The 27,369-nt window shown below is 34.7% G+C and overlaps 1 protein-coding gene and 1 long non-coding RNA gene across 2 annotated transcripts; one reads left to right on the top strand and one right to left on the bottom strand.

The window, feature by feature from the left end:
- Positions 1-443: 443 nt before the first annotated feature.
- Positions 444-14,083, top strand: LOC129939696 (phosphoenolpyruvate carboxykinase [GTP]-like). Its single transcript, XM_056047805.1, has 2 exons — positions 444-676; positions 12,125-14,083. The coding sequence occupies exons 1-2, from the start codon at positions 642-644 to the stop codon at positions 13,989-13,991; spliced, it is 1,902 nt and encodes a 633-aa protein (XP_055903780.1). The 5' UTR covers positions 444-641; the 3' UTR covers positions 13,992-14,083.
- LOC129939697 (uncharacterized) lies at positions 1,205-2,907 on the bottom strand. Its single transcript, XR_008780569.1, has 4 exons — positions 2,750-2,907; positions 2,515-2,687; positions 2,316-2,445; positions 1,205-2,242 (listed from the first exon to the last, which is right to left on the bottom strand). It is a non-coding gene; the product is annotated as an uncharacterized LOC129939697 (long non-coding RNA).
- Positions 14,084-27,369: the final 13,286 nt, after the last annotated feature.

Raw genomic sequence — 27,369 nt, 5'->3', positions numbered from 1 at the left:
GCAAAAAGGTTAAAATCATTTCATCTCAATTATTATTATTTAAAAATAGACTACTTAAAAAATTCTCAAAATACATACTGTGGTAATCATGCATAGAAATAAGATTTGCAAATCTGTGTTTTTCCATCAAAATAATATCAGGCCTCTGCTCTATAACTTATTTCTTGTGTTAATAATTTAGCAAAAGATACAAACAAATCTAAACCTTATCATCGAACGCACGAGTAATGATTAGACGAATAGACCCCCATGCTATAAGAGCAACAGATAAATAGCCAAAAATGGACGTCATGTTGAGTGTTGTTATTGTTTTTTTGTTTGTTTGTTGTTGCTTTTGTTATTGTCATTTGCTTTCACTTAAATTAAATTAAAGAAGAATATACATAAATACGAATTCTAGGGAAAAAAAGAATATAAAACATAACAAAAACAAATTATATAACGAGGGAGTTGCAGAAGTACGGCAAGTTCCCAATTCAGTACCAATTGCTACTTGCATCGACGAAGTACTGTTATTCTGAAAGAAAGCACTGCGATTAAAGTGAATATCAACCAATTAAAAGTCGTGTTAATATATTTTATTTTCAAAAAAAAAAATCACAAAAAATAACGTCTTAAAAAACATCTTTAGCGGCAGCAGCATGATATTTGGAAAACTTCAACGGTCCGTTACGGGGTATGTTTTTCTAGTTTTTTGAAAACATTTAAAAAATACATAATATTATTGTTGTGTGAGATTTAAAAACATATTATTCACTACAAAATTATTTGAAAAACATCTTGTGGCTTATCATATGGGAAAGCGTCATTGCACCCAAGCTAAATTTATAGTATGGGATGTAAAAATAAAACTTTGGCTGATCTTTATTTTAAAATAAGTTTTACACGACATGAATTTATTATTATTGATATCAAAATCATACTATATGATTGTCTTATTTTAACAAGTACCCATCTATAAAAAAAAAAAACAAAGAAACATGTACATTTAAAAAACAAACTTTTGCTTTAAAGGAATATCTATTCAAAGTTATAACAGTTTTTAATACTGATTGTTTTCTTTTAGGCTTTAAATGATATAAGACAGAAACCTTGTTGGAATCAATTACGTATTATTATACCTTGGTTTATAATTTCATTCAAATATGATTTCCTCCAAATGACCCCCGCAGTTATGAGTTACTCAGTCCAATGGATTACTTACATTTTTCAATTTTTCCAGTAAATTGGCCAGTATTGCGCCAATAGTGGCATGAACATTGACTTTTAATGTTTCAAAATGTAGTGGTTTGACACTAATTACTTAACGAATTCCCATACAAAGTAACTGAGAAGCGCTTAGCCGCTAATTGGGCTTGTTTACAGGGTTAGTTCTGGAAATAGTGTTGTCACCAAATCGTTAATGTAGTTTTGCGAGGAATTCACAAATCTTCCAAGAGTAATTATTGTCATAAAAACTGCTGCTTCAAAAACTGAACCGTCTTGTTGGTATTGAATCTAGTCGATAGTTGGCTGAATAACTTTTTGAAGCAAACAATCAGTGACCGAACCAACAATTAATTTTAATGGTTGTAAATGCAATATCGATTCGTTAATGTCTTGAGAATGTCATTGACGAAGCGGTGTAACAGAAATGAGCTTTAATCATTGAACATTTTTAGTTCATTTATTATTAAAACAAATTCCCACAATTTGAAAGCGTTGTTCGATAAGATGATTGGCCAATCCTAAGGCTCGCCATTTACGAAACAAAATAACTACGCAAACTTATATTTTACTGAAGAAAGTTTAAAAATTCTTGACAACTATCTCTCCGCTAAGAATTTGATACACGGTCATATAAACATTCGAAAGCGTTGACGACGGTTCATAAATATCATCCACTTCAGCACCTGACTTCTGACTGCTTTGAACATTCTTAAGTTCTTACCTTCAATTTGCCCAACAATTTTTTATATTTTTCACAGCTTTCTCACGAACGTCATTTGGATAATTTTCTTCAATTAAAACGGTCGTATCAGACTCTTTGCTTTCCAAACAAATTTAAACACAGTTTCACATTTTCAACTTCTTCTTATTCAGCTTAAAACAGCCTTTTTTAATACGTATTTTGCAAACACTGTCAACGGTGAATTGGTATTATTTTAATCAAACATAAGTCTCGATTGGTACGTCAATTTATAGGCATGTAGGTTACAAATGACAGCTTTAGGATCCTCAGTTGTTGGGGGCAAATATATTCCTTGGAAGGAAAAAATCAAAATGTTAAACTCTAAAAACAGGTAATTTTAAAACAGTTTTGTTTTTAAAGATACTATACTGATATACGGCCCTCTACTGGTAGATATACGAATCGCACTGACGTTTATACTGCACATTATTTTTAATTGCTACGTTTTTACTTAAAAAATGATTGAGGATGGTTCTAATTCTTCAAAGTCACTGCTAAAAATAGTTAACATTATTTAGACTCTAGAATTGTTCACTTTTATTAAATTTCGCAACTTTACTTACAAAACTATATTGTTAAGGGCAATCAGAACCAAATAACTTTAACCGTCAGTAGCTAAGCCGGATAGACGTACTATATACGATGTCTGACATCTCATATGGTGTGCCTGATGCAATCGAACAACAAATTAAAGACGGTCGTTGCTAGCCGCGCCGCCGATGAAAACGAAAAGAAACTATAAAATAAAAACATGTTATTTTTAAAGATTAAGTATATTGTTGTTTTGGTTTGAAATACTCTTTGTGTTCTTTTTTCTGGCTTGCTTGAGATTTTTGTTTTTACATTTTACTATATCATTTGTATTTTGTTTTTGTAGCAAAATTTTGTGATGTCAGAAAGACACTGTGTATCAGTTTTAATTATAATCAGGGGCGAGCCCCCTAAGATACAGATGTGACCTTTAAATATACAAATATATAAATGTAATCGTTCATACCAAAGAGATAAACAGGTCAGTTTGGCAAGAGACACTGATGCTCTCTATGAAAAGGGCCCTGACACCCCCCATGGCTGAAATGAATTTTATAAGAATCATATTTTTTTTCCTAGAAAATTAAAATAAAGCAATCATTTGAGATACTAGACATGCGAGCAATTTAAACCACAACACATAACATAAATGATTATTGGAAATGTACAAATTCCATAAGTCATACGCCTTGACCAAAGCCCACACGATTTTATTAATGGCAATTGCTTATTGTGCGGTAAATATGGAAAATAATGTGTCTACTCCAATTTTTACCGGTTTGAATTGATTTGTGGGAGGGACGTGAATTATGAACTTTGTACTTAGTTTTGTAGACAAAGTCTATTATTGTTTAAAGTCTTATCAAACATTTCTTTTGAAATGTCGCATTTGAAAAAAGTCTTATTTAAATTGAAAAAATATAAACATATTTATGTATGTATTTGTTTTTCTTGTGATGATTTTTATTTGTCAAAGTATAATTCCCTTAAAAATTATGTAAACGTTTTTTTTTTAAAATGTCGTATTCTTATAATACAAAGATGATTTTTGAAGGTTAATGGAAACTGGTTTGAAATTTCCATGGTCATACTTTTTTTTAAAGTTTGGAATTATCTTTTTTTGAATATGTTACAACATTTACAAAATATGAAATTTGATAAGTTATTTGACATATCTCAATCGTGTAGTTGTAGGTTGAACAAAATTTACTAAAAATTAAAATATCTTAACATTCACTTAGTTCGAGAGTTTGACAGCTGATATTTTTAATCTGATACAAATGTAGAACGCACAGAAAATCAAGTTTAACAATGTTGCAACATTGTCTGCCAGAGTTTCATATGTAACCAGTTCGAAAGGTGTTCCTTTGGATTTCACCAAACTGTCTACTTAAATATGACGTTTAAATGGCCTGTTTGAGAATTTTCAATACCTCAAAACATAACAACACAAATGTTGGAACATTCAAATCCTGCAAATGAACAAAATTGGACCGTTCGCGTACCTTCCTAAAACAGTCTAATTTTACGAAAAATTACGAAATTTAACTAAATCCTAAATGTAAGCGAAGCCTAATAAAAATTGCGTATTAAAAGAAAAGATTTTCCGAATATTTGGAACAGATCCAAACTAATAAACAAATTGACATTTCATCACAATTTCATGTTTCTTAATATGTACAAATTAGTTCTCATTAATTAATTAAAAGTTTTTTACAGTTTTTAGCTTTAATTGAGCTTGTCATTCATGTGAACAACAGACTATATAATCTTTTATTGCTTTTGATATATATTTATTGGTTTATTACCTTTTCGGCTTGTGGCTATTTTTATCGAATTATTATATTGGTCTTTGGATTTTCTGCTGAATCTTATCTTGAAGTGTGTTAAACAAAAGAAAATCTTTCATAGCAACTATTCGTGAACCTACTAACTTTATTTTTAAGAATAAATTATATTTTTAAAATTTGTTTTGATTTTGACCAATTTAAGTTTCTGTGATTAGCACTATCAGAAGTAATTAAGTGCGATTTCAGTTATAGATTTAATCACTATTTTGTTTTTCGAATTTCTGAGATTTTCTTTGTTTTTTGTTTTTTTTTTTCTATAATCATCGAATGAATAATGAATTTAGCCTTAGAAGTAATCATTTTTAAAACAAAAGGAAAATTTTATTTATTCAAAAATATAAATTTTATAATGTTGATGGTTTTCCAGATTTAAAAATCCTCAAAATTAAGTTTAAATATTTAAAGTGATTTCCAATAAGAACTACTTTTTTTTTTAAATAAAACACAAGCTATTTGTGATATTTCAAAAACTGTATTATCGACTTCAAGTATAATCAAAACATTTATGAATGGAACTCGAAATTTTTCTTGTGGCCACCTCAGTAACATTACCTTTAACATTTTGTTGTAAAATCTATCAATAGTAGTAGAATTTTACACGAATAACAAAAACAATATCCGTAGTATGAATACTACCGATAAAAGTTAAAGTATAATATTACTTCGGATGGGTTTTTGACATTTATATGAGTCTCCAATGGATCTTATGTGATTTCGTTCTCAAATGTTGGTACAATTGATATTGCATTCGTATCTCGATGGCAGTGTCCGTTGAGTAGTTGTGCATTTGGAATCATGTGTTTTCCAGTAGCGAAAAAAAAAATCAATCTGTTGCTGTTGATATTATTTAGTTTTGTTAATGAAAATAAGCCCATTTTGAAGATAAAACAGTAAACAAAATATTAAAATTTTGCCATATACTTACTAAAAAGTTTAAAAACAGTTAAGTTTGACAGCACTTTCTAAATTGCAAATGCTGTTTCGATGTTTCTTATGAAGTGCAAGTAAGATAGTTTGATTCGTGTTAAATAATAAAGAACTGAATAGTTCATAGTTTTTGTTTTAATTTGATTAAAACAAAACTATATTTTTTGTACACAAACATGCAAATAAACAGACCATAATGCATTATCTGTAAAACCAACTCCTCCACACAAGTTTTAATTCACAAATTTTGAATCGACTCCGATCTCCGACCGGAATCGAGTCAAATCAAGCTCATTTCAGCTCGAATTAGTAATATAAAGAATTGAGACAAGCTTCAAGCTCGCTTGAATGCCACATGTTAAGTTTGTAGTCTACGAACAAACCCCCTTTTTGAAGTTTTTATTTTTTGTGAAAGCTGCTGTTTTTAAATGAACTATTTTTATAGGATTCTTACCATTTTTTCTTGAAAATTGTCCATTTTATTAGATTTAGTTAGTTTTTTTTGCTGAAGTTAATTTTAACCTTGGATTTTCACAAAACTTTCTTCTATTTGTGTTTTATCTGACAGATCTTCTTTCATTTGTATCAATTTTTAAATACAAAAATCTGGCTACTGCCAATGCGTTTTCTTGGGAATTTTCTACTATACTATTTATAGAATGCCAAACAAAAACATGGGTATTTGCAGCGGTCGATCTAATAAAAACGTATTCCAACACTCGGTCACACATTTCGGCCGAAACGGCTGCTAATTTCCGTTATATGTTGGCTATTAGCTTTTCCTTGTCATAAACCAATGACTTAACGCCCCAAAGGAAAAACGAAACGATCGTTATCGTCAACGGAAAAATATGGCAAAATGGCCATCGCTGGCATGCTAGCAGCACCTGACAATTTTGTTTGTGAATTTCCCACCGTCTTCAATTTTTGAGTCAGCATGATCTTGAAGGATTTAAACCAATATACTACCTATGTAATGTTGTCTAAGCGATGCCCAATTCTGTAGAATGCCGTGAAGTGGGCTGATCGTTAAGACAATTAAATGCTAAGGACTACATTCCGTTTGATATAAAGGTGCTTGTCCATTTGAGAGTACTTCTGCTAGTTAACTCTCGAGACCAGCTCTCGGGGACTAAAGGGGACTGTGCATTTGAGAGCCAAATTTTAGAAATTTTGCTATCGCGAGCTCTCTGCTAAAATATTAAGAGTTTTCTTGCTCAGGGTACTCTCAGAATCGTGCCCACTTAATAAATTTCTTCTACTAGCAAATTTTCAATTGGCCATGTATTCTTACAAGCGAGGGTATGAAGCTGGCTTAATTATCAGAACTGTTCTCAAAAAGAAAAAAGAATTAAAAAAAATGTTGGGTCAAACCGTAGATCGTCGTAACCAAAGTTGGACCCATAATTAAAAAAAAAATACCCAATTAAAGGAAGCCGTGCCAGCACGCAAGCGTATGCTGGTAGTACTTAGATTTTTATCATCCGGTAAGCATATGAATCGCTTCAGAACACGAGAACTGTTCCGCAAATTCGGTTAATATTACGCTTTTTTTATTTCTATTGCGAAATGATTTATCCGTAGTTCTCCACAATAATTCAGCTGACTCATATTTTTAAATAAGTTGATTGGTTTCACCTAAAGTTCACTGCTTTGCCATGTTTTGCTCCCAACAGCTACTCGCAAAATAAGAACTATGTTGGTATTCCGCGAGCTTATATCACGGATAATGGTAAGCCCATGTGTACACTTGCGAATGACTTCTAAAAACTCGCGCACGTTTACTCTCAAATGGTCACCCACCTTAAGCCTTAAAAACGCCGTTTTTGGTTGTATTTAATATATTAAAAAATGTTTATTTTAAAAGTCTGTTGTGAATACAAAATTTTAAGTCGATACCGCGACTCAAACTTACAACTTTTAAACATTCGAATAATCAAAGGATAAATTGCCAATTTGTCGAATCCGAAGGACTTATTTACTAGCACTTTTCATCACAAGAATTACACTTGGAGAATTTTTTAAAATATTTGTTTCCTATCGTTAGAGGGAAAATACTTCGAAAGATTTTATATAAGGATTGAACACCAAACTCTCATTCCTTCGCTATATAACCATCATTTCATGGATAATCCAATTGTGTGATACTCGGAGTGCACATTGGACATTAAACACCTTCTCCACTCACTTCCTCACTAAGTTCATAGCAGGAACAGTTTTTTGGTTGCATTTTGAAGTCGAATTTTTAAGCAGATTTGATTAAACAAACAGAAAAAAATGCTGTCACAATTTAAATTAATAATTGTTACTGTAATGACATTTCAATTAAAAAGCGTTATATTTGTATTTTCATTTACCAAAACATTAAAAACTAATTAAAATAAGGGCATACAATTATTGGTATTTATGGTAAACCTTTTTATTTTCTTAATACAATTGATTTCTTCATCTCCAGTTTTTGAACCCTAATTATGGTAATGACTTATAAATGAGACAAAATTCATTTTATCCTTAAAAAATTATCCTTAATTACATTTTATTTAAAGAAACGATGACTCCTGACAGGAAGTACTTAGTTGTCAAGCTAAAAAGAGGGAAGAATTTAAAATCGATAAGAATTTTTTTTGTATTTAAAAGGACAATTCAAAACATCAATCAAACCGAAAAAAATGAAAATCAAAGTTAATACACTTTGGCATCTAATAAGGAAACCAATTTTTTGTTAATAAGTATTGCTTAACCGAACCATATAAGATTAACTAAAACTAAGAATCCATTTTAATTCAAAATTGTTTCAAGTTTAATGTGCAAACTTTTAATGTTTAAGGTTTTTTCCATCTATTAGCGACATTAAAATAACAAACATCCACTGTCTAGAAAAGTTCTTTGTTTACGAGCATTTTATTGTACATAATGAATTTTATTATTTGTTTTCAATTTTGGTAAGATTGTTTACAAATAACACATTTAATAAAAACAAATGTATCACCTTTATTGAAATTATAGGAAATCTTAGAAAACAACATTTACCTTATCTGTAATAAAAACTTTTGTTAATTTTTTATTTGAAGATTAGCAATAAGAAAACAAATTAGTTTTTTTTTATAATAATGTCATTTAATTAGGCTCCAATACATTTTATGTCTGCAAGGTACTAATATTTTTATTTTGTCATTTGTTTCGTCAAAGTTTGCAAAAACTATAAAATGACAAATTTGTTTGAATAAACATAATATAAACTTAAGTTATTTTATTATAAACTTTTGTTTAGTCCGGAACTAATGTATGAAGATATATTCAAGTCTCATTCACTACTTACTTACTTACTTAGGTCCTCAGGCCTGTTAAGTTCGCTTCTCGGTCATCCAGCTCTTCTTCCTTCTTGAGGGAGCGGATTCTACTGCATTGCTTGGCCTGCAATGCATTTGTTAACTTTTTGAAGCGTATGTCCAATCCATTGCCACTTACGTCTTCGTATTATACATTCTATAGGTTCCTGGTACTGTGGACTTTCTTGGTCTAAAACCACACTGTTAAGGACCTATTAGGTTGATGAAGATGGGCTTTAGATGTTCACATATTACGGCAGCGAAGGTTTTATAGGCGATGTTAAGTAGACTGATTCCTCTATAGTTGGTGCAGTTTAGAGGGTCTCTTTTTTTCAGGATCAGGCAAACAATACTGAGGTTCCATTCATGGGGCATGCTTTCTTCCGACCATATCTTACAGATAAGTTGGTGCATGATCCTAACCAACTTATATCCAGCTGCTTTAAAGAGCTCGGCATTCAAGCTTTATTAGACTTCAGCTTAGATATGGCAATCTTTACTTCGTCTACGGGACGAAGATTGTTGGCTTTCGTTGTCTATGTTGAATGGATCATCCTGCCTGACAGCGGAATTCGGTTCGTCGTCGCCGTTATACAGTCTGCAAAAGTGGTTCTTCCATATTCTCAGCATTGATTGCGTTCCACTATGTTATTTCCACTTTCGTCTTTGCAGCCTTCGGTTCTAGGTTTATGTACCTGTGAATTTCGTTTCACCTGTTCATAAAACTTTCGAACTTCTCTGATTGCATCTTGGCAATGTTGCCACTGGTTTTCGATGCATTATGTTGGCGGCAGAGAACTTCGAGAGAGGTTACTTGTGACTCGGTCGGAAAAGGATTTGGCGATCTCTGGCGTTCGACGTTGTCCTTCTCCCAGCACCTCCCTGTTTTGCCTTGGGTCTGGAAACCCGAAGTGCTACCTTGGCTACAACGAGGTAGTAGTCCGAGTCGATGTAAGCTCCTCCGAAAGTTCGGACATCCATGATGCTGTAAGCTGGAGAACTCCAAGTTCCTTTGTGGATTTTGAGGTGTGGAAAACGCGTACTAGCTACCATGACGTTTCGCCCCGCAGCAAAATCTATGAGCTTGAATCCGTTGTCGGAAGTGTTGTCGGGCAGGCCCTTTTTCCGATTATTTCACCAAAAATGAAATATTTTACTGATGAGCGTTTATAGCAATCAGTAAATTTACGTCATTAAATTAAATTATAGTTATCAAGTTATCTAATATTCCTGATAGCTATGATCGTCCCCTAAAAAAATATATTTTTCAGGACGGAAATTAATTTTCCTGAGCAGCTGATTTTTGTACGGCCCTCTTTTTCAAGGATCGAAAGCTTCTTCTTTCACAACAATAAATCCACTGGTGATCTAATGGTTCATCTCTTTGAAGAAAATAGGATTATTGCACTTGATATTTTAAAAGTATTTGATAGGGTTTGGCATCAGGTCCTCTTATCGAGAATGTGTGCTTTCGGTTTTCATGAATCCCTGTTTCATTGGTGTAGTAATTAAATTACCTTTCGGACCTTTCAATGCAAGTAGTATTGGATAGATTCAAGTCTGAAATCCGGAAAATAAATGCTGGTATGCCCCAGGGCTCTGTTTTTTCTTCCACACTCTTTCTTGTTTTCGTTAATCTTGTCCTGTCTGCAACTTCTAATTCAATTAACTGTTTCGCTGATAGTAGTAGTACTAATAGCTTTTCATATTCGTTTTCAGACTTAAACCCCTCCTTTCAGATTAGGAACTGCAACAATAAAATATGATAAGTTCATTAAATTCCAAGCTTAACAGCACTGTACAATAGGTAGTAAAAACCTCGTTCAATTTAATGCTTCGAAAACAGAATTCTGTCTATTGCGGAACCATCAAATACGTGATGTCAGCAAGAAAACCGCAAGGTGTTTTTGGGCGTCCTTCTGATCTGGTTGTTATCTACAAGAACTTACATATGTCCAAGGCTTGAGTATAATTCTGGGCTGGTGCTCCTGCAACTTACTTAAACCTCTTCGACAGTATTAAACGTAGAACATATTAATTGATTGGCTCATTTACTCATTTAAATTTATTGTTATTTTAAAGGATTAAGTTCAATTGTAATACCCACACTTCTAGGAATGCTCATCAGTATACCCTAGAGCCCAACTTCGGTCGTACTATCAACTACAGGTATTCGTTCTTTAGCCATACTACGTGAAAGTGAAATAACTTCCCACACTCTGTCTTTCCAAGTCATTGCAATGTTCAATAATTCAAAACCAATGTAGACCGACGTCTCCTTTCAGACCCCACCTTTTTTTCTTAAAGCTCATACTGTGTATTTTGCATATTAAAGGTATTCAAATCCCTTTGATTATGAGCCAATTTAAAAAAGCCTTATAACAAAACGAATTCTTGGAGAATTCTCGAAATTCTTTTACAAAAGCATAACTATATTATTTATTTGTATTTCTATTAGCTTGGGCATAGCTGTATACCCTGTGTTAGAACTGTGTTAGAAATCAGACTTGAGTTCTCGATTCTTGTTCTCTGGTAATGTGGTAACCCTGAAGTTAAGTTAAGTGAACAATTTGAGAAGTTTATTCCAATTTATCGTTAAAAATCGACAAAGTCTTGATCTTTGTAATTTTAATCTCTTCTCAATATATATTTAATTTTGAAAGCTTCAAACATAAGATGATGCAACATTTCATCACAAAAATATTTGTTTTTTTTTTGTTTATTTTGTTTAATTTTAAAAATTGTCTCGTCTCGTTTATTATTAGAAATACAAAACTAAACAAAAATAACTATGGACTTTGAGCTCAAATATTTATGACTTTTCCCATATCACCGTTAAACAAAAATTTTAATATTTTGGTATTCAAATATGCCAAAAAAAAGTAACCTTAAGCAAGTTTCTTTTGCGCATTTGATATAAATAAATATTTGTACAAATACAAAAACCTTTATATTTAAGTTAAGGCACGTAAAAAACAACTTATTTCTTTTCAGCTAATAGGGTAGGTCAGGGTTTACAACTGCAGGGTAGCTGTTAAATGGGGCATAATTTGGTTTATAAATTTGTAAATATTTGTTTTTATGCCCGTTAAAAATGTAAGAAGATTTGATCAAGACATTAAGACGTTAATTCAATGGCTTTACAAAAAGATCCAAATTTTTAAATTCAAGTTAAAATTAATTCGCAAACAGTTATAACTCTTCAAATTAACTTGTTATACTCTGAACTTTAGGTTAACAAAATAATCTCATCATTCTTTTTGATTCTCATGTGTTGAGGTTATCTAATGAGTTCACATAAATAAAAAAAAATAAAAATATCTACACTAAGAGAAATTTTTAAAAGATTTTCTTAAATGTTTTCAACTGTTACGTATATTCTATGTTAATCTTTGTGATTGATGCTCAATTTTAGAATGAGCATGAACATTTTGAGATTGAAAACTTAAAGGCGATGATAAGATCCCTGCTGGAAAAATTTCTTTAAAAGCTTAGCTTTGTTTGAGAAGTTTTAATTTTTTGTCTTTTCTTTTCAGGGCTGCAAAAACTCTGCGAGTATGGCAGGTGCATAGGGTTCGCAATATAACCGCTTACACCGGCACCAGTCTCACTGAACTACCTCCAAATGCTGCGGCTTTCATCAAGAACTCTGAAGAAATGTGCCAACCCGACAAAGTTCACATTTGTGATGGAAGTAATGTTGAAAATCGATGGTTAACAGAAAAATTGGTGGCTCAGGGAACTCTAAGTCCTTTGAAAAAGTACGAAAACTGTTGGTTAGCCAGGACTAATCCAAGTGATGTTGCCAGAGTTGAGTCGAAAACATTTATTTGCACCGAGAACAAAGACGAAGCAGTTGTTGGTTCCCTGGGTAATTGGATTTCTCCAGAAAACATGAAAACTGCAATAAATCAGCGATTTCCATCGTGTATGAAGGGGCGTACGATGTACGTGATACCGTTTTCTATGGGGCCAGTGGGTTCCCCGCTTTCGAAAGTCGGAATTGAAATCACTGATTCTCCGTATGTTGTTGAGTCGATGCGTATTATGACAAGAATTGGAATCGATGTCGTTCACCAATTGCAGAAGAATGCTGAATTCGTGAAGTGTCTCCATTCGGTTGGACGTCCTGAAAATGGGATTGTAGAGTTTCCTGCATGGCCATGTGATCCAGCGCGAACAATTATCCTCCACAAACCTGATGAGAACTTCATAGCGTCTTATGGCTCGGGTTATGGTGGAAATTCTTTATTGGGAAAGAAATGCTTTGCACTCAGGATTGGGAGCACTATTGCCAAGCGTGAGGGCTGGTTGGCTGAGCATATGTTGATTTTGGGTATAACGAACCCTCAAGGCGAGAAAATCTATGTTGCCGCAGCTTTTCCTTCAGCTTGTGGCAAGACAAACCTGGCCATGATGACTCCCACCTTACCTGGTTATAAGATTGAATGTGTGGGGGATGATATAGCTTGGATGAGATTCGATGAAAACGGACAGCTTCGAGCCATAAACCCTGAATATGGTTTCTTTGGGGTCGCCCCTGGAACTTCAAAGGAAACAAATCCCATAGCTATGCAAACGATCTTCAAAAACACGATATTCACAAATGTTGCTTCCACCTCCGACGGTGGAGTGTACTGGGAGGGTCTGGAAAAAGAACACTCTGCAGATGTTGCGATAACAGATTGGTTGGGCAAGCCTTGGACAAAGGGAAGCAGTAAGACACCAGCAGCTCATGCTAATTCTCGGTTCTGCACGCCAGCAACCCAGTGCCCCATAATTGACCCAGCGTGGGAAGATCCCCGAGGAGTTCCAATCAGTGCAATTCTTTTCGGAGGTCGTCGACCGAAAGGCATTCCCCTGGTGTATGAGGCCCGGTCTTGGGCTCATGGGGTATTTATAGGAGCATCTATGCGCAGTGAGTCAACAGCAGCAGCGGAACATACCAAAAAGGTAATAATGCACGATCCGTTTGCTATGCGGCCATTCTTTGGATACAATTTTGGAAAATATCTAGAACACTGGCTTAGTATGGAAAACCGAGGTAAAGTTCCAAAAATCTTCCATGTCAACTGGTTCCTCAAAAACAAAGACGGCAAATTCATGTGGCCCGGTTTTGGAGAAAATTCAAGAGTCCTTGATTGGGTATTTAGACGTGTGAAGGGGGAAAACTGTGCCAAAGATTCAGCTATTGGATTTGTACCTTCCGAAGGAGCTCTCCGCACCGATGGCCTTGATAATCTTCCCGAAAGCCTCGATAAACTATTTGATCTACCAAAAGATTTCTGGCTACAAGAAGTTAGTGAAATAGAAAAATATTTTGAGACTGAAATAGGCAATCATTTGCCAAATGCTGTGACCAAAGAATTGACTTATTTGAAAGAACGAATTTCAAAAATGTAATTATAGAAATTTAAGATAAGATTATTATTTTTTAAAAGTGTAATATTTTGCATTTCATAACAAATACAAAAATTTTTAATTAAAATAAATGATATGGGGGAGTTTAACAATTTTTGAAACGCAATTCCTTAAAATCAAAGTACAAAATTTGTTTTCTTTTTTTTAAAGGAAAGATAAAAATTATAAGCTAGACCAGACCATTTTTATCGGACTTTTGAACCTATTTACTTTCTTGTTTGTCAACATTTTTGTTATTGGCCTTTAAATTGATGTATCTACATATGAATATGTACATATATAGACCAAAGTGCAATGCGGAGTTTCTGAGAAGAAGGAACTGATTAGAATATTCTACAGTTCGCATTAATTGATCGAATATCATATTTTATTTTTGTTATTTTTTTTAAATGAGGTCGTTGTAAAATATACACAATTGAATAATACATTTACGGCTATATGTACGTCCTTTACAATTTCATAATTTTCATCCTCAAGGTCTTGACATATACCTTATTTTTTAATTCAGCCCCAAACTAAATCTAAAAGCATTAAACCATAAGATCTCGGTAGCTCGGGATCAAATATTAGAAAAACAATACTGTCTGCGAGATAATAATAATCATTGCTCGTTAGGACATTCCATTCACCGTTATAGTTTCAGTAGCCTCATTTTCGAATAAGTAAGGTCGAATTTTTAACTATAATTCTTGAATTGTTTGATCTTCAAATGCAAAAAATTGTGCATATCATTCGATGTAAAAACGGGCCTCTTATAATTGGAGCAAATTTTTCGATAGAAATCTTGATAATTTATTTATTTCAAGGACCCAACCTGCGATACAACGTTGCTGGTGATCGATTGGTTTGAGTTCTTCATTTAAGTGAACACGTCTTGGGATTCCAAGTCTTACGCTTACAAGTGTCTTCACATAACCGAAAAAAAATAACCCAGCAAATTTTGTAAATACATTTGCACGATTTGGAAACGTCGTTAAGGAATAAGTTTATTCATTATGAAATTTAAAACAAAATTGAGCATTGAGTGACAGCTGTCAAATAGACAAATTTCGAGAAGAGTATTGCCAGATTGAAAATTAATAAAAACAAATTAGGTGGGGCACAGTCCATTGAGAATTAGGGCCTGGTAACTTACAACTCTCATCCATTCCTGTGTGCGAATAATGTTGGCAGGAACGGAGGGGACCTGCAGTCTTAAGCCTAAAAAACTTCAAATGGCACAGCCATCGATTGAACCCTAGACCTTTGGCACGACAGTAATCCTCCTGGAGCGTAGGGCGGCAACCAGTTCTTTCCACCTCTCTCTGCACTGCTTTGCTATGTTGTCGTCCGACTTCCTCAATGTATGGCCATTCCAGCGCCACTTTCTATGCTCGATGTCAACAACTACTGTTTGCCCAGTCCTGAGCCACAGTTTATCGTTATATATGGTTTGTGGCCACCGGAGTTCAGGATGTAACGTAGCCAGCGGTTGACAGAAGTTTGCAACCTTCTCGAGATGTCAGCAGAGCACTTCCGCGTTTCGCAGGCATATAGCAGCACGGATTTTACGTTGGACTCAAACAACTTTAACTTGGTACGGAGCGCTATTTTCTAGGAGTTCCACACTTTAGAAAGCATTCCGAATGTACTACGGGCTTTATTTATTCTATTGGTGACATCCAGGTACGCTCCACCATCGAGTGCCGAATAGCTTCCCACTTGTCTCACAATAATTTCGGCTGTTGTGCATTAACTTAACCTTACTGGCATTATTAATCCTTAAGCCAGCCACACCTTCATTTTGTTGAAGAGAGTGGCACATTTGGCTGAGGTCTGAGGCCTTTAGCATATGTCGTCAGCTGAGTCCAAATGGCTTAATTGTTCCTTCAGGCACCATTCGATACCCAGTCTCTCGTGTTTACCCACCGTAGCAGTCATAACATCATCAATAGCAAGCGAGAAAAGAATCGGGAAAAAACATCACCTTCGAATGCGTCGGAAAGCTGTGCATTATGCAAAACAAAACACCTTGCGTTGTTGTCAGGAATGCCTCTAGCAACAAGCGATCTCAAGATAACATCACGATTAACCCGATCGAAGGCCTTTTCAAAATCGACGAACATGAGGTAAAGCGGGGATTGGTACTCCGACCATTGTGCAAGAATAATTCGCAAGGTGTTAATGTGGTCGATGCTTGATCGACCACTTCAAATTCCCGCTTGATGCCTCTTGAGCATAGACTCGATCTTCGATTTTATCCTCTCGAGAATGATGGTTGCCATTAACTTTGGAAATATGGACAGAATGGTGATTCAACGCCAGTTATTGCAGTTCTTAAGATCACCTTTTTTTGGTGTCTTGACGATTACCCCGTCCTTCCATTCCCTGGAAAAGGTTTCGTTTTCCCAAACAGACTTATCAAGTGGCAACAAGATATCGGCAGCCAAGTCGGGGTCTGCTTTGAGGAATTGGGCAGGTATGCCATCCAGCCCAGCTTTTTTGTTGATCTTTAAAAGATGTATCGCGTTTCTTATTTTCGTGTATGTCGGGGGGTCAATATTAATGCTTCTGATATATCTACGTATGTCCGGCAGTTGATGATTATCATTTGCATTCTGGTCATCGTTCAACAATGTATGAAAGTGCTCCTTCCATCTCCGCAATTGATCTTCCATTGACACTAAAAGACTACCGTTAGTGTCACGAACAGGATGGTTAACAATATTTTGTTGGCCTACAAGATCTTAAGTGATTTTGTACAGCATCCTTGCGTTACATCTTCTTCCAGCTTCCTCAGCGCTTTCTACCAATTTGTCTAATCTGGCCCTCCTTTCTCGTCTTACAAACCTCTGCACTACGTTTTGAGCTACTCTATACTCACTTCGCAAAACCGTTTTTCGATTAGCAGTTTCAGTTTCATTATTTATATTTATTTTTAGTGCTCTGCAGTGTGTAATTTTGTCCCAGGTGTCTTGGGATATTTCTGGATAGCAGCTGTTCGCAGTCGAATTGTCGCTAATAGCAGATGATGGGCATTTCCTGCATCTGCACGTCTCTCGTTTTTCACATCGCAAACTGATTTCCTCCATCGTTGTTGTATTATAAATGGTCGATTTGGTTTTCTATTCGACCATCAAGAGATACCCAGGTAACTTTTTGGCAGGTCTTATGTGGGAAAAGGGTTCCACCTACCACCAACTGACCGGCGTTACAAAAGTCAACAAACATTGTCATTTTGTTGACCTATGCCGTGTCTACCCATAACTCGCTCAAAGCCTCTTTTATCCGAGCCAACTTTGGTATTGAGGTCCCCCATGATGATAGATATGTCACCCTTTGGAACTATGCTGTAGACCGAGTTCAGTTGAGCGTAGAATGAGCTTTTGTTTTCTTCTGCTGAATCATTCGTCGGAGCGTAACACTGGATGATGCTGAGTTTGCAAATTCTGGACTTCAACCTTGCTGTCATTATCCTAACCGAAACTGGTTCCCAGGAAATAAAGCTTTTTTTTACATTTTTATTCAGCATTATGCCAACATCCTCCCCAGAATACAGCATCCAAGTCCGCTTTGTTGCTGATCTGTGCTCTTCTTTTCCCCTCCACTTCGTTTCACTCAGCCCAAGAATACTCAAGTTGTGTATTTTCATTTCACGTTCCAACTGTTCATAAATGCCCTGTCCATACAGAGACTGAACGTTCCATACTCTTGTGTTTTTTCGATACTCGAAAGTACTGTCCCTAGTTCTATTTTTGAGATTTCAGTTTCTAGTTGCCGATTCAATATTAATAGCATCACGATTGCCATTGTTGTATAAAAAATGCCGCACCCCAAATCCGATGTGCGGTTTACTACAGCCGAAGGGACTGTAAAAGAATTTACCAATCGTTGGTTACCTCTTGGGGAATTATTACCATTCGTTGTCATGTTTCATAAAAGAATAAACTTCTCGCTCCACTATGTGTCTTTCTGGATGTGGTTAATAACACTATCTGCATAATGTGTTAACTACATTATACACAAGCCTTCGATTCGACAGGCACACCCGCCTTTTGGATGTTCGAACACATTCAATAAAACAAGGCCGCCCAATGTGGGAAAACAGGCCTTTTGTAGACCCCCAATATGGGTACAGACGCTACCTGCTGCTGCCGTTGGCCTTCTGGTTCCTTACAATTGAATACATAAGTTGAATCAGCTGTTCTGTCAGATATCCACATGTACCAGATTCCTTTTGTGACATCCCAGCTGTTTTGGATCAGCTGTTCCTTTAAAACACTAAGAAAAAGTTATCCGGATACCCCATCGGTCAAAGATTAAACGAAGCCAATGCGTTCTTAAACCATGAACATTTAAATTTTTAGTAATGGCGTAGTTTTTACCTGCCAAATGTCAAAATATGACAGTTTCAAAAGTGACAGTTGCTAAAATATCGGGCTATTTACTATAAAAACTATCCTTGGAAAACAATTTACTTACCATAAATTATTAGTTTTTTTATTCACAGAAAATTTTAAATAAAATTACTATATTTTTGAGATAGTAATTTTATTTAAAATTTTAAAGTTAGCAATTAGTAATAGTAAGTAAAAATAGATTATAAAACTATTTAAAAATAACAATATTGTTTCCTAGTGCCCCCTGACTTGTTACATGCTATACAAATAACAAAACAAAAAAGATCTTTCAAAAAATTTCCTATAGACTTTTAATCTGTGCACATATTTTGTGAGACTTCTTATGAACAATTATTCTTTATTATTTGTGACTAAACAAAAGAAGAAGAATTCTTAATCATACTAATAGTTTTTTTTTAAAGAGGTTTTCATCTTACAAAAATCTTAATCCAATTAATTCTTAGTAATTAAAGGAAAATTTCAATTTTTGATCTTTACGCAACGACTTTTGAAACTCACCCTAATTAAGTGACCTTTTTCCTTGAATTTTTGTCAAAACAAAAGAAGAAAAAATAAACAAAAAAAAGAAACTTTGTCTTTGACATTATTGTTTCCCGGAAGAAACCTAAAATTAACCCTGCCAATTTGTATAAAGATAGAGTATCTGAAGTCTGAAATCTCTTTTTAATTTATTTGTTTATTTACTTTCTTGAAAAAAAAACCTATGACTTTTACTTTTTTCCTCAAAATATTTAGTGGCATCCCGATGTTTCATTCTTCTTTTAATAAAAGTGTCTAGAAATAGCCTATAAAGGTGTTTTTTTTGTTTAGAAGAACTAAATTCGTCTTCCATCTTGGAGGTATAATAAGTACTTTATATAGTTAAAAAAGAATATGTAGAAAATAAATGTAAGATAATAAAAAATACCCAGACAGTCAGGGTTCGAAGCTCAGTAAAAAAAATAATAACAATAATAAAAAAACCCATAAAAAAGTTAAACTTTGAATCCGTCAATATTCTTTCAATCATTATTTTATACATGAAGTCCGTTATATTGATAAGAAATGTGTACATAGGAATATTTTATTGTGTTAATAACAAAATAAATCTAAAAGAATATTTTATTTCAAGTTACTCCTACATACCTAGATTAGATATTACGTTTTTTAATCTATTTCTAGAAAGAATTAGGGGGCCAATAACTGGCACTGATTTGATATTTCTTTCGCTTCAGCAAAATTGTTTGCTATCGCAAATGTTTTTGTTTTCCTGATGGATTTTTTTTTCGAATTCTAATAATGATGACGATAGCGCCCTAGTTTGGTTTTAATCAACGAAAAATCACATAGCTTTTTTATATTAAAAACAAGAATTAAAATGCATCTACAATACCTACAAGTATGGGAATGATTATCTTTTATACAAAATTTAAAAATGAATGTATACAGATAAATGGCAAGGCGTGTCGTCGCGTCGGTGTCTACTTCTATGTTGTTACCATAAGACACCGGAAATTCCGGTTAATCAACCAAAAGTTTATATCTAGTAGCTACCTACAAACTATATGTTTTCAAAAATCAATAGTTCATCAATCTTTTAAGGCCATTTGGGGACAAAGTCCACTTAAAGTGGTATTGTTTTAAACAATTGATTGATAAATGAAAACTATCTTGTTTTTAGGCAATTTTAGATAATAGAAAAATAGCCACGCGAGTGTTGTTCTCACGGTCGATTGTTTTACAACATTTTTCTTAAATGCTAAATTAATGCGTTTCGATCTAAATTAAAAAAAAGCAAACACACACCAAAGATAGCGATAATTATTGATTTTAGTAACACATGATTGAAATAAAAGAGAAAAAATCAATTTAAATGCAATGAAGGGGTCCCAAGTAATTGCTTTTGTTAATACAAATTTATTAACAATACATATTTTGTAATTTTAATCGGATCTACTATTTTTATATAAATGAAAATTCGAAACTATGTTTTTCTGTCTTTTTTTTTTTCGATTGTACGTATAGTTAGTAGTCTAGGAGATTCAGGGATATTTTAACAGGAAACAGGTGCGGAGCTTATATAGAGGAGTCAAAAAGAAAACAACGGAATTCACTAGCCGCCCTGGATCCTGCAAAGATAAGGAGGGGAATACCGTACTCGTGACGCAGCCAAAGCTGAAAATCTGGAGAGATCGTTTCAACCAGCTGCTACATGGTGAAGAAGTCAACGATTCCGCCAGCGAGCAGCCACGTCAAATCCATTCGTTTGACGATCTAGTTCTAGAGTTTCACCCACCTGACCAGAGTGAGATCAAACTAGCCATCGCCAGGCTAAAGTTGAACAAAGCGGCCGGTGACGACGGTCTGCAGGCGGAGCTTTTTACGTTAGCTGGAGCAGATCGGATAAGGAACATGCACCAGCTATTTACTAAAATTTGGTCGAAAGAAAGCATGCCCTACGAGTAAAACTTAAGCACCATATCTGCCCGATCCATACAAAAGGTGATCGCCTTCTCTACGCCAACTACAAAGGCATTAGCCTTTTAAACATCGCATACAAGATGTTGTCCAGCGTATTATGTAAACGCCTGAAGCGATTTACTGACGAACTAATTGGCCTGGAAAATCTACCATCGACCAAATTTTCACTCTACGCCAAATCCCGGAAAAGACCCAAGAAAATAACATCGAAACACACCATCTTTTCATCGATTTTAAAGCAGATTATGACAGCGTAGACAGGAACGAACTATGCCATGTTGAGTTTTGGTATCCCTACCAAACAAATACGACTTATCAGGATGACGCTGGAAAATTCTTGTTGCTGCGTCAAAATTGGAAGAGACTCGGCCGAAGCCTTCGAAACCACCAAATAACTTTCGACAAGGTGATGCGCTGTCTTGTAGCTGTTTCAATATTGTACTGGTAAGAGTGGTGCGCAACACTAACACCAGTTCAAGTGGCACCATCTTTCAAAAATCCACACAATATCTTGGATATGCAGATGACAGCGACATTATGGGAAGAACCAAACGAGCAGTCACGGGTGCCTTCTCTAATATCGAGTCTGAGGCGATGAAACATTAACGAGGACAAAAGAGTCGATTCACACCGTAGACTTTGCCAAAATGTGACAATTGATAGGCACAACTTCGAGGCGGTAAACGAATTTTTTTACATGGGCACTGCTTTAATTCTGCAATTAACATCAGCGCAAAGATCAAACGCAGAATTACCCTTGCTAATCGCTGTTTCTTTGGCCTAAGCAAGCAGTTGAGGAATAAGGCCCTATAGCGAAGTACCAAAGAGACACTGTACAACACTTTAATCATCCCAGTCTTGCTGTATGGTGCAGAAGCATGGACCCTCTCAAAGGGGGATGAAGGATCTCTTGGTATCTTCGAGAGGCAAAGTAACATCTGGCGGAGAAGATTTAATCAGGAGTTATGCGAGCTGTGATTTGCCATTGGTAAAAAAGGTAAAAAAAACTGCGTATTCAACGCTTAAGATGGCTAGGGATGGTCGAGCGAATGAACATCGAAGCTCCAGCCCGTAAGGTATTCAACGCCAAGCCTGAGGGACCAAGAAGCAGGCAGGCCTCATCTCCGGTGGAGTGATCAAGTTGAGGACGACGTACGTCAACTTGGTATTCGAAACTGGAGGCAGCAAGCTAGAGATCGAGTAAGCTGGCGAAAGTTATTACTTTAGGCCTAGGAGCACCATGCGCGGTAGCGCCAAAGTAAAGTAAAGTAAGTAAGTATGTAAAGTAAGCTATATATTCTTTTAGAGTAATCAGGTAAAATCTAGAACTAGGGCCTAGTGACTTACAACTCTTAACAATTCCTGTGCGAGTACTGATGTCAGTGTTGTAGGGACCGAATCCGAACGGCTAATTTGAGAAAGCACTTTTTATGACAAGTATTACTCTTGGAGGATTTGTGTATTACTCGCAAGAGGCAGTATCTGTCAAAAAAGAAACTTAAGATTGAACCCAAGGAGTGTTATTCCAAGGTACTAACAATCGTGCCACATTACTACTAAAAACTATCCTAACTATTTTAGTAAGAATAGAGTCTGGGATGCGACCCACATTGCATGTTTGTAAGACAATGGGAATGAAATCCTTTTTGAGTTTAATATTTGGTCATATGCTTAAAGATGAGAAAGTTCACAGAGCAAGAGCTGACGAGCTTAAATTCGCATGTGAGATCCATCGAGCAGATTTGGACTCGGGCTCTGTTTATATGCAAAAAAACGAGTTCAATCTCTACAGTTCTGACTCAGTAATATGAGAACGATCTTAAAGATCTTTGTATGCACTTGCACTTAAGTCCAGTCAATGAACGAAACATGGTTAGTGCGTTGGTCTGTTATGCAAGGGGTATTGGGTTCAATTCCTGCTTGTGCCACCTTAATTTAAAAAAAATAATTTTCACGGGTATACTGCCTCTTGCCAGAAATTGGCAAATCCTTCAAGAGTAACTCTTGTCATGAAAAGTGCTTTCTCAAATTAGCCGTTCGGAATTGGCATATAAACTGTAGGTCCCTTCCATCTTTGACAACATTACTCGCACACAGGGAATAGTTGAGAGTTGTAAGTCACTAGGCTCTGGTTCCTCATGGACTGTTGTGCCTCCTAATTTATTTTATAACCGCCGCTAGACCTCACGTCGGATTCTTTAGTATTTTTTTTGGGTCATCACCAGACATTCTAAGTTTGCCAAGTTTGACATGAAAACCTTCATTAACTTGACTACTAGTTAAAACAGCAATTTCTGTGCGGTAAGTCGAGCCAAGAAGGAAAAATGTCTTCTGAAAGCGAAAATTAAAGTGTAATAATTATAAACAATAATGCTGACCATCTTAGTGAAAAACCAAGAAAAAAAGAGATGCTATTCTTAAAATCATAGAAGCATTTGGAAACAAATTTGGCGGGACATAAGTGAAAAAAAAATTACTAAAAAAGTGTCAAATATGAAGTCCCGCTTAAAAAGCAAAATAGATTTAAAAAAAACTGAAAATAAGAAAATAATTCTTAAGGACTGGGAAAAATAATTGCTCATTTTGTTGCTTGTAAGTTTTTCATCCGTCTACACGTAGCCTGTACATTTATTAAGTAGCATCTTTTGTAGTTGACGTACTCTTCGTGGTGATAGAGTAGTATCCTTGCACATGTGTACAATCCGGGGCACCAATGGCGTAACGTAGACAAATTTTTCTTGATGAGTCAAGGCACCACCATGTGTTTCCAGGATTAGGCCCCTGTTTAACTTAATCTATACAACTTTAGAAAACCTTCGGCAGTTGGACATCTTCTATTTTTATAAACAAGATTTGTATAAAAAATTTTCCGAAATTCGTCCATTTTGATAGTTGTTTATCAACTGAGTAAGAGAAACCCCCTCCTCAACAATTTGTGAGATCGATCTCATGCAATCGTGCGTTTTTTCATCTTATTGCAAATCAAAACTAGAACTTTCTCACATAGAGCTTTCGTCGAGAGATAGATTTCAACACTTTAAGTTCGAACTCACAGCTTGAGATCAATCATTATAATGTTTTTTAAATTCTTGTTTGTATGCATATAGTTTAAATCAAATTAAAAAAAAAAACTATTCTTTAATTCATTCATCAGCATATACCAATAATTGGACAGACATTTGAAAGATAGTGCCTGTTATGTAGACGTGGGAACTTTACGCTGACCTTAATGGAGCAGTGCATATTCTCCTTGGTCATCCTGCACTAACGGACGAGTTTGGCAACGATGCCAAAACTAGCAATGGCTGTGAACAGTTTTAGCTGTAGGTGTTGTCTTCTGCGTCTTCTTGAAACTGATGAAAAGTTGTTGGGTGTCGAGTTTTTCTTGTTATCTTTCAGGATCTGTCGTAATGTGAATACATGTTGACTATGGGCTTTCCTGTTCAGTATCGGACAAACCATTCTGAGATTTCATTCATCAGGCATACTGTCTTCCGACCATATTTAACACAAAACTTGGTGAATGCTCATTACCAAATTATGTACAGTTGCTTTAAAAAGGTCGATGTTTCACCTTCCGACCACAACAGGGCTGCTATTACACCCCAGGCATTTTTATTCGAACTGTAATTTTGATTTTGATCATTTTCTTTTCTATCGTTTTTTTGTAAAAATATTTATTTTTTTATGAATTAAGTTTTTTTGTTTTTAAAAAAATATATGAATTTTTATCTCTGAATAAAAATTTGATGTTGTCCTTTAAAGTATTTTTTTTTCTTTATTCCCGTTATGCCACCCCTGTTGTGGTGTAAGTATATTTTAAATGTGTTGTGGTCGGAAGGTTAAAAACCGTATTTTATAATAAAAATAAGATCTTTTTTATGTTACCAACACAGTTAAGTAGTAATCTTTAAGGTTTTCATTTTTTAAAACAATGTTTTATAAAAGATGAATGCAGTATAAAGCTAATATCCATATTTTTCAACAAGATATTCGAGATATATTTTTATTGGCAATTTGTTAAGGTTTTTATTTGTTCTTGCAAACAAAAAATTCAGAAGGCATTACCATTTTTGTTCGTAAAATATTCAAGGTGAAAAATGTCTTCATCACGGCACAATGTACAATTAAATTCGCTATTGATTCATGAGATATTTGCGATACAAATTTTTCAAATTGATTGTTTTTGAATGTCGTTCCTGCATTTTTTAACAATATCATCTGGAAAACAAAATGTATTTGAAGGCTATATCTAAGACCGATGGAAATAGCTATACGCAGGGCCGTATTAAGCTGTCCAGAGGCCTCGGGGCAATATAGAAGCGGAGGCCCCCTCGCCATAAATTATTTTCAAAATATAGTAAACTATTTTTTTAACTCGAGTTGTTCAATAAATAATTTATTGTAAAACCAAGTAGATTCCATTAGTATTGAACAAACACGTATAAATATAAAGGGGAAAAAGAATTTTCTAAAATTAAATTTTAGGGTTAACGAACGGAACCTTTCGAGCTTTTTTCGCCGAAAAATCGTTGATGATTTTTTTGAAATCCAATTCTCGGAGAAAATCGCTTTTAATACTCGGGAGAGAAAGCTTTGATAGACGGTTTTTTTCAAATAGTGGTTGTATAATTTTCATTTTTTAAAATGAGCGCTCTCCAGTGCAATTTGTTTCCATCAAAACCAAATACATTCTTAATGAAATTTCGAGGTTTGGGAATGTAGCTATGAAATTTTGATTTTCGAGTAAAATAGTTCCAGCAATTGATCTGTTCCATAGTCCTTTTCCTTTTCTTATGAGTCAATCAAAGATACAAATTGAACCAACTCATTACCAAGACTAGGCTCTAAATTATCCGGATCCACTTTCACCAATGTCTCTGTTGCAGCGTGCTTCCGTCCCGGTTGCCCTCCCCTAATATCGGCCTTGGCTATACCGAACGTAAGGACGCACCTACGAACCTAATTACACACACATCTACCAAAAAACCTTTGATTTAGATTTAAGGGTTTCAATACGACAAATAGGACTGATTACAATCACTTCCAAAATGTTTTGTTTTTAACTTCAACATGATAATTTTCCACTGAAAACCATTATTTTGAAAAATTGACACAAAAAATTTGTTTGATCCCTAAAAAATCAATCCTCTTGTTCCTTTTTCGACCTTTTAAAATACGAATAATCATTTGTCGTTTGTCACATTGAATAGAATAAATATTATCAGCTCTATCTATCTATCTATCAAGGACAAAAAGAACATTTCCTATTTTACGAGATTCCTTTAGTAAAAAAACAAACAAAGCAAGGTTTCCGATGTATTTTTAATAGATTATTAATGTTTTTATGATTCCATTACTTACTCTCACAGTTTCTATAAAGTTTCCTACATTGCAATACAAAATAAAACAAAAAACAAATTGTATCTATATACTATACATTATTTACATATCTGTATACATATTTTGACAAATAAACAAGTTCATATATTGTCACCCGCCTTCATTTGGAAATTTCCGTCTTTTTTCCACTTAATTTCAGTTCAAATCATAAACAATCTACCGAAAACAACAAAACTAAAACAAAAAAGATACAAATCGTTTCAATACACATCTATACGCAAAGTTGTTCCGTCGCGTCGCATCGTCGTCGTTGTCGTGGATGTAGACGAAATTCATGATCTTTTTGTTTTATTGTTTTGCCGTACATTTAGACGAGCCTCCAATTTTTGACCAATCAAAAGCAACTAAACGTAGAGATTGTATAGAACTTAAGTGGTAGTGTAACCCATCAGTCAACAACAACATCAGGCTTGCTTCAGGGGTATGCATCAGGCTTGCCAGATTGGGCAAAATTGGCCTATCATTTCAAAAAATTGCCGGACACAAATTTGGGCCATAATTAGCCCACATCTAATATTGGGCCATATTTTTCTTCGCACGATCACATAATTGATGCAAATAGAAAACAACAAAACTACTATTTTATTTTCGGTTGTATTTTTAAACAAACAACAAATTGAAATTGAATCTTTCAGAATTTTCATTAAAATTGAGCTATTTTTTGGGCTACTTTTTCTGATCAAATTTTATGCTACAAATATTCATGACATGGCAAACCTGTTTCTTCAATCATTACTTTTTTTGACCAAATTTTATGGTACAAATATTTATGACATCGCAAACCTGTTTCTCCAGCCATTATTTTATTAAAATTGGGCTATTTGTTGGCGCCGATTTTGGGCTACAAATATTTTTAATTTGGGCTATTAAGCTACTCAATATGACATGGCAACTCTGGTATACCGAAATAATCTGCTATAAAAATCTACCAGATACAATCAAACTCAGCTAGCTCTTTCTTAGTGTATACACGCAGTTTTATAACTGTTGACGTCGGGTATGGTGCGGTGGAAGCGCGGTGCGGATCGGCCCGTCATCGCAGAGCACACGGCGGCGCGGCGTATGAATTTTCGCATATAAAAGCATTGGCCAACCGT

This window comes from Eupeodes corollae, chromosome 1, assembly GCF_945859685.1.
Source record: "Eupeodes corollae chromosome 1, idEupCoro1.1, whole genome shotgun sequence".
Lineage (NCBI taxonomy): Eukaryota > Metazoa > Arthropoda > Insecta > Diptera > Syrphidae > Eupeodes > Eupeodes corollae.
The sequence above is the reverse complement of the archived record's forward strand: the minus strand, read 5'-3'. Positions and strand labels throughout refer to the sequence as shown.

Bases quoted from the DNA above. Each gene is read 5' to 3' on its own strand.
- LOC129939696 (XM_056047805.1), top strand. From the start codon at position 642: ATGATATTTGGAAAACTTCAACGGTCCGTTACGGG. The intron at 677-12,124 runs GTATGTTTTTCT...TTTTCTTTTCAG, and splicing joins CTTCAACGGTCCGTTACGGG to GGCTGCAAAAACTCTGCGAG.